At 31.8% G+C, this 18,072-nt stretch overlaps 1 protein-coding gene and 1 long non-coding RNA gene across 3 annotated transcripts; one reads left to right on the top strand and one right to left on the bottom strand.

Annotated features, from left to right (window-relative positions):
- The first annotated feature begins 8,015 nt into the window (after positions 1-8,015).
- On the top strand, positions 8,016-8,989 carry LOC111829742. Its single transcript, XR_002833098.1, has 3 exons — positions 8,016-8,156; positions 8,646-8,715; positions 8,813-8,989. It is a non-coding gene; the product is annotated as an uncharacterized LOC111829742 (long non-coding RNA).
- A 4,329-nt stretch (positions 8,990-13,318) lies between these two features.
- LOC17878229 (macrodontain-1) lies at positions 13,319-16,390 on the bottom strand. Of its 2 annotated transcripts, none has more exons than XM_006284880.2 (8): positions 16,035-16,390; positions 15,194-15,264; positions 15,027-15,089; positions 14,881-14,931; positions 14,718-14,793; positions 14,151-14,386; positions 13,935-14,066; positions 13,319-13,795 (listed from the first exon to the last, which is right to left on the bottom strand). In XM_006284880.2, the coding sequence occupies exons 2-8, from the start codon at positions 15,260-15,262 to the stop codon at positions 13,547-13,549; spliced, it is 876 nt and encodes a 291-aa protein (XP_006284942.2). In that variant the 5' UTR covers positions 15,263-15,264; positions 16,035-16,390; the 3' UTR covers positions 13,319-13,546. The 2 variants fall into 2 exon arrangements, with proteins under 2 accessions (XP_006284942.2, XP_023635207.1); XM_023779439.1 differs by lacking the exon at positions 16,035-16,390 and adding an exon at positions 15,992-16,008.
- Between the last annotated feature and the right edge of the window lie 1,682 nt (positions 16,391-18,072).

Below are 18,072 nucleotides of genomic sequence, written 5' to 3' on the forward strand. Positions count from 1 at the left end.
GTTTGGGACATCCGACCTCTAAAGCAATGAAGATGCTACACTTATCTGATCCTAGTGTTAGTAGTTTTGATTTTAAGTCTTGCGACGTTTGTATTCGTGCCAAGCAAACACGAGAATCTATTCCTTTGAGTAGCAATAAAACTTCTGAAGTTTTTGAACTGGTTCATTGTGATTTATGGGGACCGTACCGTACTACTTCTCTTTCTCGACTACTCTTCGTAATTTTATTGCCTTGGTGGAACGACAATTTGACAAACAAGTCAAGAAAATTCGTAGTGACAATGGTTCGGAGTTTCTTTTTCTTACGACATTTTTTCGTGAAAAAGGGATTTTACATGAGACAGAATGGTCGGGTGGAACGCAAACATCATCATATACTAAATGTTGCTCGTGCTCTTTGGTTTCAGTCTCATCTTCCCGTAGAGTTTTGGAGTTATTGCGCTCTCACGGCGGGATATTTGATCAACCGTACTCCGACAGCTCTTTTAAATGGCAAGATGCCTTTTGAGGTCTTGTATGCTCGTTCTCCTCCTATGAATCACTTACGAGTTTTTGGATGTTTGTGTTATGTACACAACCAACGTCATGGCGGTGGTAAGTTTGTATCTTGGAGTAATCGTTCGGTTTTTCTTGGTTATCCATTTGGGAAAAAGGGTTGGCGTGTCTATGATCTAGAAACATGAGTTGTTTCTACTTCTAGGGATGTTGTGTTTTGCGAGACTGAATTTCCATTTATGCCGTCGCTTACTTCGTCCCCGGATACTCCATCTTCTTCCTCGCCATTGTTGTCTTTTTCTACACCGTTTGATGATATTGTTGATACAAAGAGCATATCCCCGGTTGAGTCTACTCCTGTCCCTACCGAGGCGACTCCTGAGCTTGTGTCGTCACCTACGACTTCCCTGGCTTCTCCGTTATTACCGTTGTCCCCAGCGTCTTCATCTTCTCCACCTAGCGCTTCCCGTGCACGTGCGATTGGTTCACCTTCTCCGTTGGTTTTTTCTCCACTTGACGAGGATGATTCTACTAGCATTTCTGATGAAGATGATCTTCCCGAGCTAACTAATGAGGTTGAACCTCCTATGGGTCGTGGCTGTAGGCAGAAGTTTCCTTCTACTCGTCTCCGTGACTATGTAACGAACATTACACATCACGGGTCCGATAGTGACTTTGTTGATTCTAGTTGGTACCCTATCGACTCCTATGTCACTTGTGATAATTTTTCCGAGCACCATCAAGCCTTCCTTGCTGCGGTCTCGGCTGGTGTCATTCCACGAACATACTCTGAAGCTTTCGAAGATGAAAATTGGCGGAACGCTGTTCGTGATGAGGACGACGCTTTAGAAGAACAAGACACTTGGATAGTTAGTTCCTTACCTCCAGGGAAGAAAGCATTGGCGTGTAAGTGGGTGTTAACTTTGAAATATCGTTCGGATGGCACACTTGAGCGTTATAAGGCTCGATTAGTGGTTCTTGGGAACAATCAAACTGAGGGAATAGACTATAAGGAAACGTTTGCTCCGGTGTGTAAGATGTCTACTGTGCGGACGTTTCTTGAAGTTGCTGTGTCTCGGGATTGGGAGGTTCATCAAATGGACGTCCATAATGCCTTCTTACATGGTGATTTAGATGAAGAAGTGTACATTCGTTTCCCTTCGGGGTTTCGCACGGATGATAAGACACAAGTGTGTCGTTTACATAAATCTCTTTATGGTCTTCGTCAGGCTCCTCGGTGTTGGTTCTCCAAGCTCTCTACTGCTTTACAAGAGTATGGATTTCAACATTGTGTAAAAGATTATTCGCTGTTCACGTTTGAGAAGGAGGATATCCGTCTACATGTTCTTGTCTACGTTGATGATCTTATTGTTACCGGCAGCTGATTGGAAGTTATTAATGGTTTCAAGTCGTATTTGAGCTCTTGTTTTCATATGAAGGATCTTGGAATCACAAAATATTTCTTAGGCATCGAGGTTGCACGAAACCCTACGGGTATGTACTTGAGTCAACGTAAGTACACTCTTGATATCATCTCCGATACTGGCCTTTTTGGGTCTAAACCGGCGTCTCATCCTCTTGAACAAGACCATAAATTAGCTTTGGCTGCGGGTGATAGTCTTCCGGATCCGTTCCGCTATCGTCGGTTAGTTGGTCGTCTCATTTACCTTAGTGTTACCCGACCTGATATCTCTTATGCTATCCATATTTTGTCTTAGTTCATGCATGATCCCAAACATGCTCATTGGGAAGCTGCTCTTCGAGTGGTTCGGTTTCTGAAAAATAATCCAGGCCAAGGTATTCTCTTACGTGCTGGGACTGATCTCCGTCTTACTGCTTGTTGTGATTCGGACTATGCTGGTTGTCAACTTACACGTCGGTCGCTTACTGCTTGGTTCATTCAGCTTGGTGGTTCTCCGGTTTCTTGGAAGACACGGAAACAGGATGTTGTTTCTCGTTCGTCGGCTGAATCCGAATATCGAGCTATATATGTCCGAGACCGTGTGTGAATTGCTTTGGCTTCGTGAGTTACTTACATCTCTTGGTGTTGATTGTTCATATCCGATCCCGCTTCATTGTGATAACCAATCGGCTATTCATGAACGCACGAAGCATATCGAAGCCGATTGTCATTTTATTCGTGATGAGATTGTTCGTGGTGTTATTGCTCCTCAATACGTTTCAACCCGGGTGCAACTTGCTGACATACTTACCAAGGCTCTTGGTCGTAAAGAGTTTGATGATTTTCTGTCCGAGTTGGGTTTATTCGATCTCCACTCTCCAACTTGCGGGGGTATTGAGTGAGGAGTAGTTATATGTAAATATATATTGTCTAAGTATTATTCTGTAATTTATGTTAATACTTAGGTTAATCTCTTTTGTATATAAAGGCTATGCCTTCTATGAAATAAAATAAGAGGGGTTTACAAGTGTTTATAAATGTTATAAAATGATTTACAATGGTTTTAAAAGGTTTACTCAATTTTTGAAAGGTTTTAAAATGACTTTTAAAGATAACAAAGTTCAATATAAATAATAGTATAGTAATTTTAAAATATTTTTAAAGAAAATATGTAGTTTTTTATAATTTGTATTTGAAAGATTTTTTAATGTTTTCCTCAACGATGCTATAATTTATTTTAGAATCTTTATGTTTATGTGCGTTGTTTATATGAATTTATTTACAAATGACTATATTTGTATTTAACATCATATTTTAGATTGATGTTAATTTGAAAGAACTTTACCATCATATTAAATAATAATTAATTAATTTTTATAGTCTGAGAATGATTTTTTGAAAAATTGAAAGTTAAGAAATAATTTTTTTTATAAAATGGTATAATCATATTTTAGAGGATAATTGCTAAGTTATTTTTTAAAATATTTTAGCAATATTATGAGTAGTGGTGAATAGCTCCCAAATAGCACCCAAATGTTTTGGTGATTGTGAATTTGACATTACTAGATTTTTATAATTAACGTTTAATAAAGAATTTTAGGAGATATATATATACACACGTTTATTTGATACTTCAAACCAAATAAAATCTCTTTCCAAATGAAAATAATTTCTCTTAATTTTTTTAAAAAAAATTTGGAAATTATTTTTTTATAAATTCTAAGAAATTTTAATTTAATTTTAAATAAAGATAACCTGTCCATCGGACGAGTACTAAACTAATATATAATAAACAATCATAGAACGGGGTTATATGGTAGACCATATTATTATTATCTATATAAAATACAATTATGCGTATAAAAAGTTTAAACTATCATAGAACGGGGTTATATGGTAGGACATATTATTATTATAAATATGAAAGATCATAAAGCAAATACAACTATATTATAATTTTTTTATTATAACACTATAACATTTATATTAATTACTTTATAAACTCAATCATTTTATTAGGGAGGATTTAAAAGATACCTCTTTTCTAATATTTTTTAAAAATAACGCTCTTTCTAATTTTATCAAAAAACACTAATTTGAAATTTATCAAAAAAATATGTGTAAGCTTATATTTATATTTATAGACACAAATTATCTTTATATGTGTATAAATTTATATATGTATTTCATAAATACCGTATAAATACATTTTAAAAACCTTTTAAAAATCTTATAAAACTTTGTAAACCTTTTAAAAACCTTATAAATGCTGTTTATAACTTTTTGAACTTTATAAATATTTGGATTTAGTCTCCCAGTAGTAATGATTATATAAGAGTTTATATTTTTTCATATATAAAAAGGGATATTTTTGAAAATTGATAGAAGAAAGGGGTATTTTTGAAAACGGAAACACCAAATGGGGTTTTTCTCAAAAATTCTCATTTCATTACTCAGAATCACGAATATTACATATAAATTTTGAAAGAAAATGGACCAGTGGTGTAGCACGGGGTAAAAGTATGTTTTCGTTTAACAAAAAGGAAAAAAAAATATTCCTCTCCTCCTCTAGCACATGTACGCATCTAGCATATTTTTCAATATATAAACCACATAGGTTACATTGTTCATGTTGGCAATCAAAGTTTATGTAAAGAAACTTTGTATAAAACCGTACGTATAAATAAACTATAACGGTTAAACTTTTCATACGAGATACATATAAAATACTAGGCCCGTGGTGCACCACAGGATAAAATCTAGTAATGATACAATACAGGAAGGCATATTCCGTATATATACTTGTTGGTAGTTAATGTTGATACTAAATAATAGAAAATTAAGAATTTTATAGTGGCGTATCTTTGGGAGAAAAATATCAATCGAAAATATTAAATGTTTTATGTTAAGGAGGTTAAACTTTTAATTTTGGAATGAAGTTAAGATTTTGCTATTGTTTGGGAACTTTGTTAGTGATAGATGCGATTGTAATTATGGTTGTACTAGATTCGGATCCGCGCTACAGCGCAGGGGAAATAATTACATATATATATAAATTTTAACGGATTAAAATATGTTACATTTTAATTTTATTGCAGTGCAATCGATTACGGTGAATCATATATTTGTATAATAAGTTTAAATAAAATAATAAAGGAAAAGCGAGTAAATAATCATATATTGAGTTTTGATACAATTAAAACACGGTGAAAATTTAATAGCACGAAATAATATTTGTCAATAAATTATTCATTTTGACCATTTTTGTAGCAGAAGTAGGAATATACGTAAAACTTACATATTTACAATATATTTTTTGAAGGACCAACCCGTAACAAAATTCATTTCGTAAAAAAATATATTCATAACGCACTTTAGCATTATTATTGTGATTTTAACAAACAACCCGTGAACTATCTAAATTTTACATAGTTTGATATATAATATATTTTATCAATAAAAATATGTCTCCAAAAAAATATTTTCAATATTTAAATTCTAATTTTTTTATATATTTGAACCTTTTAATTATAATATTTTGAAACTTACTGAAATTTTAAATATGCTTATGTAACAATGGTTTTAATACTGGTTATACTTATATACATAATGATTTTAAACCATTTTCCAAAATATTTAATGGACTGTGGTTGAGTATTATATGTTCGTTTTGAAAAATTCAAATTGCAACATATTCAAAAAAAAAGTTAAATTTTTATTAAATATTTATATTATATAGTATAATATCATAAATTAAAAATAAGATCAAATAAAAGTGAAAGAAGAAAATATTTTTTTAATAGATTATATTAAATTAGTTAGAGAAATATTAGGAAATCATAAAATTAGTTTTGGAAATAATATAATACTTAAATTAGATATGGAAAGTATCTGATTTATGTATCCAAACCCAATTTAATATCCAATTTTGAAGCATACAATTGTTAAAATCGAGTTAATTTTTTAATTTTGACCCGACCCGTATTCTATTTTGTATTTCTCTTTTACTAATATAGGGATGGAATTAATGTTCCGTTTGTAATAAACTGTAGCATCAATGTAGGATCCGATTTTTGCAATCGGATAGTATATTATAAAAACAAACCGACCCGACTTCACTAATTACACCATTAACCTTAGTGAGATAACTTTGATTAACAAAATGTGGAGGGTATTCAATGGAAAAAAATTAAAATCATAGGTGGTCACAAAATTGTACTTCATAAATGTTATAATAGATGTGGTACACATCAGATAAGGACAGCGGTTATACATTTTCATGTTGTTATGAGAACAGAACATGTCTTTGGTCGTTGGTGTTTGACATTGAATTTTGTGTCATTCTTCCTAAAAAGCAAAGAGGGAGATAAAATGAGGGTAAAATGTGGATAAAATTCGAAAAAACTGCTTTAAATATTTCAGAAAAGAAAGTGATATATAAAAGAATTAGTGATTGCCTTGCATTTGACTGAATTACTTCCACTCTCTCTAATCTCTGATGTCGCTCACCTAAATCATCATAGATATTAAAAAAGAACTTCATGAGGATCATGATTATGGTCTTCAGTAGGATTTTCATAGGTGAATGTAAAACAATTCAGTACTTATATAAAAATGGAGGGATGAAGATACACAACATTATCTTCACTTAGAAAATTGAAGACGTACTTGAATGTGCTTGAGGAATTTGTAGTAGAAGAGCGTTTTCAAACCATTGGAGATCTCCAAAGGATGTGTCAACGTCTTCGTTTTAAAAATCATTGAGAAATCTATTGATGACTCAACGACCTTTCTCTAAGCAAACCCTGTAGGTAATTGATCTCGGTACTCACTTTTCATCTGGCTAGACTCAAGATTGTCACTGCTCTCTTTATCATCGTGATGCGATCGGTATTTTTTTGTTCCTCCAATTTCAAAACTTGAGATTAAAGAAGAACGTGGAAGTGGAAGTTGGAATAATATATAGTTTGAAATCATAGCGTTAGTTAGAGAAAATCTAGGATCATGCTTATATTTTTGTTTTCAACCTCTCGTCTAAATTTTGATTTTGATTTAAAAATAAAAACTAAACTCCTCAGAAAATCCTCGGAAATTTCCGACGGATTTCCGAGGAACTTTGGTTGTCACGGTTTTCCAAGAGATTTCAGACAAACTTTCAAGTGATTTCTGATGAAAAAACGGTTCTCGGAAATCCCTCGATAATTTTCGAGAGGAAAACGTTCGTCGAAATTTTCTCGGAAAAATTTCAAAATTTTCGACGGATTTCCTAGGGGAAAAATAAGTCCTCAGAAATCCGTCAATATTTTTTTCGAATGCTGCCCGAGGGTGCATGAATATGGTCAGATTTAAAAAAAAAACTAAACTCCTCAGAAAATCCTCGGAAATTTCCGACGGATTTCCGAGGAACTTTGGTTGTCCTCGGAAATTCCTCGAAAATTTCCAAGAACTTTCCAAGGGATGTTAGATTTTTTATAAAATTTTGGACTTTTGATGCATCTCATGTAATGTTTGAAACTATAAGAAGCCATATTTGTCAATAAAATTAGATAATAAAGTATCATAGGGCAAAAAAATACAAAACTTGAAAAATCACATTATTTACACTTAAGTGTTAGTGAGATGATATTGATAATATATAGTTGACATTTAGTAAAAAATTTATATTTATAGAAGTTATGTAGTTTTTGATCTAATATGATATAAATGTAATTGTGTTAACAGAAATATGTCTTTGTATAGCATTAAACAACTTTTAGATACATTAAATCTACAAAATTGTTACTTTGTTAAAAAAGGGTCGTCGGAAAGTCCTCAGAAATTTTGATTTCCCTGGGAAATCCGTCGGAAATAACCAAGGAATTTCCGATGGTTTTTGGTTTTTTTTTTGTTTAATTATAGACGCTCGACCGGCCAATTATACATGTAGTGAATTTCCGACGGTTTTTCGAGGGTTTGTGAATTTCTGACGGATTTCAGTGCGAAATTAATTATTACCCGCCTATTTTTCATTTTCGCGGCAAAGCCCTAAAACTTTCCAAGGGATTTCCGACGAAATATTCCCTTGGAAACATTTATATTTATACATGAACACACAATCTTTTCTCAGCCGCTCCAGTTTTACAACAACTCTCCGTCGTCGTCGTTCCTATGCTTTGCCGGTCGTTCCAGTCGCCGGCCGTGTCTCCGTCGCCGTCCTTCCCGTCGGCCATCTCTTCCCAAGTCACCATCTTCTTCTTCTCATCCAAAATCTCAAAATAATGTAAGTTTAATATTTTCTAATGATTTTGATTTGTGATTCTAGTTGTTAGTGTTACTATCTTGTTAGAATTAGGGTATGGAATCCATAGAATTAGATCTTGATTGGATTTGGTTAGATATGGATTTGAATTAAGATTAAGATTTTGATATGGAATAAGTTTTGTGATTTTAATTGGAATTAGTGAATTAGAAACTTATATTTTGTAATTATTCTGATAATAGTTTTAAACATTTTGATTGGATTTTGGTTTTAAATTTTTTAGCATTATGTTGGTTTTAAAAAATAACTGAAAATAAAAAGTTAGATTACAACTAAACAAATTTTTTAATAAATGTGATACATCAATTGTTTTCCTATAATATATGTGTACATAATAAACTATTTGTAAACCTAACTACTAAAAAAATAATTTCCTTAATGATATATTACTTTGTTAACTTATTTTACTCTCATAATATATGTATAAGTTTATCACAACTTTTCCTTTAGTTATCAACCGGGCCGAAAACATCTTCGGAGATTCCACCCGGAAGAAGAAATCAACCGTTTGTGTATTGAGGTATATTTTAATATCCTTTAGCTTTATATAATTATTTATTTCAAATAATAAATTATAAGTTTTTTTTAATTTGTTTAGTAAATTCCTTTAATCTAAGGTCGGAAACCCGGTATAAGAATTCTTGTGTCATAAGACGGGAGTATCTCTTCGGCATTTCCTCGAGATAATGAACTTGTTCAACAACTTAAAGATCTTAACCGGATTATAAAAGAAAAAGATGAAGCGGTCGAAGAATTGAAGCAAAAAAATCCAAGATTACGGAGCAATTCACCGAGACAATTCCCGCCTCCCTAAAAGTATTTTGTTTTTTGTTTTTCAAAACTATTTTAATTTTTTGGTAATTTTAATTTATTTGGATAATTTGTATTTGGATATCTTATTTTTGGAATTTTGTTATTTTATTAATAGTGTATAATTTATATTTTGGTAATTATAATTACAAATTTTTAATTTGGTTCGAAATATCCGTCGTCGCCGGAAATTCCTCGGAAAAGCATGTCCTCAGAAAGTTCTCAGAAACAACACCTCTCGGAAATCCCTCGGAAATATTACCTCTGGGAAATCCCTCGGAAATATTGCCTCGGAAATCCGTTGGAAATTTTGCGTCCTTGGAAATCCTTCGGAAATTAAGCTTCCTTGGAAAGCCCTCGGAAATAGCTGACCCTTGGAAATCCTTCGGAAATTTCCGACGATTTTCCGAGGACATTTTATTTCCGACGAGCGATTTCCGAGGACATTTTTTTGTCGGAAATCCGTTAGAAAGAGCCGTTTCCGAGGGATTATTGATGATTTCGTCCCTCAGAAATAGACTGTTTTCTTGTAGTGTTAGTGCTTTAATATATGTGTCAACATTTTATTGGATAGATGATTTGTGTTTTATAGTATAAAGAATACTAGATTTGGACCCGCACGTACATGCGGGATTGATTTTCAAAACTAAGTTTGATATCATGTTTGCAACATATTACATGTGGTGTTATGTTTATAAATGTAATTATATTAGGAATATTATTCAAATTCATAATCTGAATTCATACCAGTTTAATATTTATTTGTTATTAATTCAGTTTAGACCAAAAAAATAGGATTTGGTTTTGTTATCAACTACATTAAAAAAGTAAAGAAAATGTGGTTTGTTTATTTTGGGACAGGAACCCGTCTCGTCTCGTTCTTTCCTAGATGTGTCATGTTTTTCCATCTTATAACCATGGTTTTAATAATAATTTATCCATTTGAGATAGTGGATTTTAGTCCAACAAATTAAAACAGGTCAATGATTGAGACTTATTTGTAGGTTAATTTATTTCGTATAACATTTGTAACATAAACATACATTGGTCTGTTTTTATTAAGTTTATGAATGCTTGAAATAAGAATCGTTTCACAATAAACTTTGGATCGACAGGATAGCGAATCCAAGTTGAATGTGAATCAGATTAGTAATCATCTTAATTTCCGTTAAACCTGTGAACTATCAAACCGGATGAAAACAAAAAAACTTCCCTTGCTAGATAACCTAAATATATTTCCTAAAAAAAACTTCCCATCCGCTATGCATGCTTCACAACAGATTAAAATAATTTAACCCATAAAAGATCCATTATACATAATCTACATTAGTAAATGGTATGTCCGTATATGTTTTGCTTGAATTCACGTTATCCTAAATTTTTGTCTCTTATTTTATTGAGAATAATTTAAATAATTATTTTTATTTTCCGAATTACTGTTATCTCATGTAGTCTATATTAATAAAAAAGCAGGTCCACATCTCTCCTGCTTGAATTTATGTTTCCCAAAATTCTCGTTACTCCAAATTTTCCTCCTGAATTTTTATTAGGAATAGTTTAGATAATGGTTTTAATTTTCTATTTTATACATTTTTTGTAACTGTTATTTCATATCCTAATATTTGCAACAAAAAGGAAAGTTGAAATTAAATTAAGCTATTAAATTTCATGTTTCTGTATCATACCAGTTATGTTATATTTGAAAGTTGAAGCTGAATTTAATTATCCATATATCCACATTTTTGTTTCCTCAGTTTTATTGTCTCCATCTAGTAGTTATATTATTTACTAATTATTTGTTGACAAAAAGAAGTATGTACTAATTATATGTAATGTTGATTTTATCATTTTCGGTTAATAGAACCAAAAAAAAAAAAAAAATCTGAATCTATCATGGTTTCTTTATGTTGTTTGTTTTTAATACTATTTTTTGTCGACACATTCTGAAATTAAATATGCTGAAAATCGGGTTTGAATTATTTCCATAATATTAGTTTTGGAAATGATTGAGATTTGAGATTTTGAACTTTATGATTAGTATCTATGATATAAATCAATTTTTTTTATATATAAACATAAAATTATGTTACCTATTTTCAAGTGTGGTAATTGGTATGAAGTTTTTTTTAATTGCTTTGTTATATTAGTTACGGATAGTAGTAATTTTGGGGATTTAGATTTTGTTTACGATTTCCTTTACAATTTTTTTAATTTGAAACGACTTTTAAAATATTACAAAGTATGTAATTTATTTATTTTATATTAATTATGGTTAATACTAATTGTGAAGGATCTAGATCTTGTTTCCTTTATATAATTTTAATAATTAAATCCATTTCCTAAATAATTAATAAGAAATTGTATGGATTCCCAAAGTTGCGTTCTTTTTTTTGGTGGAACCCAAAGTTGCGTTCTTGTAATAGGATTTCCTAAATTATTAAACGCTAATTGCCCCTAAAGAATGTTTGATTACAAATTTATTTTATGTTAAAATGACATTATATTTCTTTTTAAAAAAATATCTTGAAATATATTACGATGTTCTAAATTATTTAATTCTAATTGTATCATAAGGAATGTTTGGTACAAATATATTTTCTGTTAAAATGACATAATATTGTTTCTTTTTTAAAGGGATTCTTTAATATATTTATTTTCTGTTAAAATCATTTATTTTGCTGTCAATAATTCTATTTGGTTATAGGTTTAGGATTACATAAAATGTAGATTTTCTTTTTAATTCTGTTTGGTTACACTTATAAAAAATGCTCCCCTTTTAATAGTATAGATATAATGCAATTATATAAGTTTACATCTATACAATTGCAAATTTAATAGAACGATTTTTATTGTAGCAAATTTAAATTATTTTCATATTGAGAATTATAATGGTTTTTTTGTTTAAAAAAAAATCTCAAATATGCATGTTTATTAGACCTGAATCCAACGGATCAACCCAAGAGCTGCTGGTTTTTGCGACCAAACAGTGAAACAGACCAAAATAGCATTTTCTTGTTATTTTTTTTAATAACTAATTTGAGTGACATTTCATGTAGGGAATTTTATCTATTAATGCCATTTTGGAAACTCAAAATTGTGGAAGTACCATTATCAATAATGCCTTTCAAAACATGCCACAAGGAGGGAAATTTGGACGATTTTGCCCTCAGCATTGTTGAGTGAGTGTTGAGTGAGTTTTAGAAAAATAGGAAGGAAGGAAGACAAAAGAATCTGGCTTTTACGCACATTAATCAATAGACAAGTTTTTTTTGTCGACATTCTTTGATTTTTGTCCACACTCGATTATAGACAATTTATTTTCTATTCATCTAACATATGTATTATGGACAAGTTCGTTTATGAAAAACTAGATTTACTTTACTCTATACAAGTGTACATCTAGATAGATCTTTGATGGATATCTTCCATAGATGCATCACTTGTTTCATCTTCTACTCAATTATTTGTGGTTTCAAGAGAACTGTGGGATAGACAAGTTTAGTCTACCGATTCATTCGGGTCTATCAGATCTGGTCCATCGGATCTCGTCTGGCGGAACTGGTTTACCGGATCTGGTCCCCAGGAATTTGTCTGCTGGACTGTGGTATGCCGGATTGTGGTCTGCCGGAACTGACTGTGGTCTGCCGGAACTCGTCTGCTGGAGTTATGGTTTGTTGAAACTGGTCCGTCGAATCTGGTCTGCCAAAGCTGGTCTACGAAGCTGGTTATAGTTCACCGGAATTGGTTATGGTCCGCCGGATCTGGTCCGTCGGAGTTCGTCCGTCAAAGTTCGTCCGTCGGATCTGGTCTGTCGGTACTGTGTGTTGTTGGAATAAGAAAAAAAAAGATGAAGATGAAGATGAAGAAGAAGAGAGAAGTAATGAGGTAAGTTGGTCTTTTTACAAAGTTCTTGTGTCAGGCGGGAGAAGGGATTTCTTTAAATGGCAATCATTAGAAGTTTTGTTACTGTTTAGGGCATAGCGCACAATTTTCTCTTTCATGTAATAATAGCCAACTTTAATTTATTTTTTTCTCAGATTTTAGATTTTAAAAAATAATTAATAATATTTTAATTATATAACTAACTAAAATTCCAATTCTTCGTCTTTCTTTGATCGTTAAAAAATTCGAGTTTGGTTGAAATTCCTATCAAAACCTACTTGTTTTAATTGTCACCATATTTACTCGGTGTGGTCTCTTGGAACACATACTTGTATGCATCCAATGAAATCATCGGAACGAGCTACAACTATTAGATTTAGTGGGTATGTATTTGTTATATACATATACTTGATCGTACATACTTGTGCAGCTACGTAAAAAGAGTATTAAAATGAAATTTTAGAAACATAGATGCACGAGAAAAACTAAGAAACAAATTTGTGAAACTAAGACATGCCGCCAGTACTAAGCATTAGAAAGCAAAAAACAACAAAAGAACAGAATGAAAAAGGTTTTGTAGTGTTTGACCAAAAAAGAAAACAAAAAGAGAGGAGAAAAGTTTGTAGTAAGCTTGGAGACAAAGCTTTGGTGTCAACCTTCTATTGCTTCTTCTTCTTCTCGAATGGGTAATTTTTTTTCACCGGAATCTTTACTTGCCTGAACAGAGAACCTTGGCCTTTCTTGATGTTCCGGCGAACCAAACCAAATCCCTGCTGCCCCCATCCGACACCCCAACTATTATGTATAATCCAATATGGGCCGCGATGATCTTCGTCATAGCCCACAATGAGAACAGCGTGAGATCCTAACGGTGTGGACGCCGGAGGCCTTCTTATGTTATAAATCCCCTGCAAGATTTAAAAAGAGAAACCAATAGAAATATTTTGTTAAACGATCTAGAATGTTCACTTACATGTGTCAGAAGACTTTAAAGAAACTTACATGTGTCAGAAGACTTTAAAGAAACGATCTAGAATGTTCACTTACATTTGTATAGTTTGCCAGCTCATTGTTTAATTGCAGAATACCAACCACTGGTTGTCTTCTCACCATACGAACAAGCTCAATATCATCAACATCATAGTTGGTAACGATGTCATCTATCAACATTCCAGCTACCTAAATTTTTCAACATATTAACACAATTTAAGACTTCAACTATATATATAAACACATACTTTTAATAGTGTAATACCAACTTACATCATCTCCATGCTCACATGTAGAAGCAGTACGGGCATAAGAGCATTGTCCCTCTTCTAACACACCGTGTTCTTTTAAATGAGAGTCAGACTTTAGAGGGTCCAACAGTCCAGTGGCGGTATACTTCACATTATTTCTCAAATGCTGAATAGAAAATGTTCTTTGGTCGCTGAGTCGCCTACCTATGTTAAAAAGAGCCTCAATAGCTCTAATAATTGCGATTGCCCAACAGATTGCTGCAGTAAAAGGCATTAATTAATGATAAGAGAGAGATATGTCTTGTCCTTTACAGAGCTATTAGCATTAATGATTATAATATAATCAGAAAGTCACCGCATCTAAGTTTAATACCTTTGTAACTATACCTACAATAGCTATTAACATTAATTACTAGAAATAACATATAGATACACGTAGCCCTGGGCGTTCGGGGGCCCGTTCGGGTTCGGAATTGAGACCCTTGATCACTACCAAGACCATTCAATTCCTTAAACCTAAAATATCATTTAATCAACCTTCCATTTCTGCATTGGATATTTTTTAATAACTATAACAGAAATAAAGTACCTTCATCTCTTTGATCTAGTACATTGCTAACAATGCCTTGGTAATCAGACCAGTTCCACCTCCTAGGGGGCTCGTCCTATTTAGAGAATGATAGAGTTGTTATATGTTAACAGTTTTTAAAAAAACTTACATCAGAAGATTATGTTGAACTGAAGTTACTTACATATTCCCAGTCCCATCTAGGCACGGTAATTGTTTTCCCCATTTCAGCCTCCTGTAACAACAATTAAAAACCCTTATTAAAATATGACGGTTTTTTTTATTTGGTAACACCATGTAACGAAATGAGTGTGTACACATATTTCTTACCATATATCTTCGGTTACGTGGCTTCTCGTTTTCATATAGAGGTAGTATCTCTTTTCCTTTACCCTAAACAAAAGAACAAAGATGAATATGCACGCTTTAGCATCATATTTGCATAATTGAATCCAGTTCCTTATAAGATAGAAAAATGGCAAAGCAGATTTATTAACCTTTTTCTTGTCATCGTCTTTGCCACTTCCCCTTTTACCTCCCAGCTCACCCCTATCTTGATTCTCCATATCTAGGTAAATATTACACAAGTTTTGTCTTAGAACTATAATTAACTCGCATGGTCAAACACAAATTCCTTATCTGCTGAAGTTGGTTGCAATACTTTCATGCCAAAATCCAAATGCAAATTGTATGAAACTAAATGGTAGTCTAAACTTCTGTTTAAACAAGCTAAATAACATACGAAGTATACCAACATATGAAAAATGTTCCATCTTAAAACTGAAGGATTGACAGAACCAGTATAAGTGTGAACATCGTTTGCATTCATAGATCATCTTCAAAAAACTAAAAAAGCTGAAGGCATGTACTCAAACGAAAGATTTTCAATCAAAGAAGACCATCTCTAACTAAGCTTAAGAACAGTTTTGACAAATCTTGCTCAAAACAGTTGTAAAACAAATGAGAATTACCAGATCTGGATACCAGAGTGATCAAACTTTTAAGCAGAGAAGACCAACTCTTCACTAATCTATAAGAGCAACGTCAAGAACAATTTAACACATCTCCTTCTTTACGGAGACGATGGAGTTAACAACAGTTGCGGAGACCTAAAACGCAAAATCGGAAACAGAGAGAGACCACCCAACTCTAACTATAAGCAACGTTAAGAACAATTTAAAAGAGCTCCTTCCTTACGGAGACGATCGGAGTTAAAGAACAGTTCAAACAAGCAAATCTGGAAACCTTGGGGGAAATTAAAATCTAGCCAGAGAAGGAACAGATCAATCTACTACCAAATCAGTAAAATCATCAACAAAATTAGAGCAATCGGGAAACCTTATCACCGGAGATACTCGGGGAGAAGCTTCGCAGCGACGAGAGCTTTGACGGAAACTTAACAACCTCAGAATCGCTTGTGATAATGATGATGATGATGATGAACTATATATTTATATACTCAATGGGCTTAATCAATAAGCACTGAACACATCATCATTTCACTCAATGGGCTTGTGATGCAATTTTAAGGAATCGCTGTTAAGAGTCGCAACTTGGAACAGATTTACAATAATCGCCATCGGGTAAAAGTGATGAAATTCCCTAAACAAAAAGGTAAACAAATAATTGTTCAAGAACGATAAAACAGAAATGTAAACTGAAGACTCTTGATACGCAAAAAATAGAAAGAATATGAAACCAGAAGAAGAGTTTTTTTTAGGATGATGAAAAGTGACAGGGGAGAAGAAGTAGTAGAAGACAGATTGGTGCAGAAGATTTTGATATATATATTAGTTGTTGACGCGCGCTCAGTTTAATATTTTATTTATTATTTTATTATTTTTTTATAATTTTTTTAATTAGATATTTTCTGATTTTTTTTGTTTTTCTTTTCTGTTTTTGTTACAATTTCAAGCGTTTAACAATAATCATGTAAATTCTTAACAAAAAAAAAGAAGACAATAATCACGTAAATCACTTTATACAGTTATTGAAAATTCTTAAAGATGAATGTTTAAAACGAACTTCTTGGAAACCTCCTTTCTGCAAACGTCCACACTAGCACGCGGTTTCATATTTTTTTTTCTTAAAGAAAGGTTTGTTTCTCTAAATTAGTATTATTAATTTATCAGTAAAAATTTTAACAAGTATAATTCTAAACTTTAAATTTCTAAACTAAAATTAAAAATTAAAATTATGATTTTTAATTTTATTACATATATAAATGCAATTTAAAATTTAAAATTACAACTTTTGATTATATTTATAAATACAGCTGTAGTGATTACAATTACAATATGAGCAAATTTACATATATAATTACAATTACATTTAATATTAAAAAGTGTGAATTTTAATTTCAAATTTAAAATTATAATTGTAATCATTTCATAGTGTCTTATTAGTTGGAAAAATTAAAATCACAGTATTAAAACGACGTCGTTTTATCGTACAAAATGTCATTCACTCTCACGCTCTGAGTCAACATCTCACTCTAACACATGGCATATGAGTCAGTATGTTAATATGGATTCTAAAATTGGTACTATTTGTACAAATTGGGTACGAAATTTGAATTTTGTTTAAGTTTGGGTAGCAAATCAGACTGCATTTTTGCATAGGTAGAACTTAGACGACCGAAATAGAAATGTAAATTGAAGATTTTTAATAGGCAAAAAATAGAAAGAATATGAAAACCAGAAGAAGTGTTTTTAATGATGATGAATAGTGACAAGGAGAAAAAGTAGAAGACAGATTGATTTAGAAGATTTTGATATATATATACTAGTTATTGACTCATGTGTCCTTTAAAGCTTATTTATCCACTATTGTTTTAATTTTAGTAACAATATCTTTAAAGCTTATTTATCCACTAAAAGACTTGAGTAAAATATTCTAGTAACAAAATGTATTCTAAATAAAAAGTTTAAGTATTATTAATATTTTAAGTTTTAACTATATAGAAAGTACAAAAAGTTTAAACAAAAGTACTTTTGACTTTGCCAAAATTTATAAACATGAGTTATGCGAAAATACGTGTAGAAGCAATTATTACAAAGTTGTATTTGTTTTAGAAATAACATTTATACACGCGTTAAATCCAAAAATATGATACGGCTGGTTGTAAGACGAGACGTGTTTGAGCCGATATAACATTTGCATGGTATTAAAATTGATGAGTTAAGATCAGTGGCCAAAAATATAATATGAAAATCAGTGCGATAATTAATAATTATAAACCAATAATGAAGGGTGTATTTTGTGGGTCTTGGCAGTTACAAATGAGAAGAAGTGTTCCTTAGACCATCTCCAATGTAAATCTCTATTTTTTTCTCTAAAATAGAGCACTGTTTTGCTCTAATGTATTATTCTATTT

The sequence above is a fragment of the Capsella rubella genome, unplaced genomic scaffold (assembly GCF_000375325.1).
Source record: "Capsella rubella cultivar Monte Gargano unplaced genomic scaffold, Caprub1_0 scaffold_7, whole genome shotgun sequence".
In the NCBI taxonomy this organism is placed as follows: domain Eukaryota; kingdom Viridiplantae; phylum Streptophyta; class Magnoliopsida; order Brassicales; family Brassicaceae; genus Capsella; species Capsella rubella.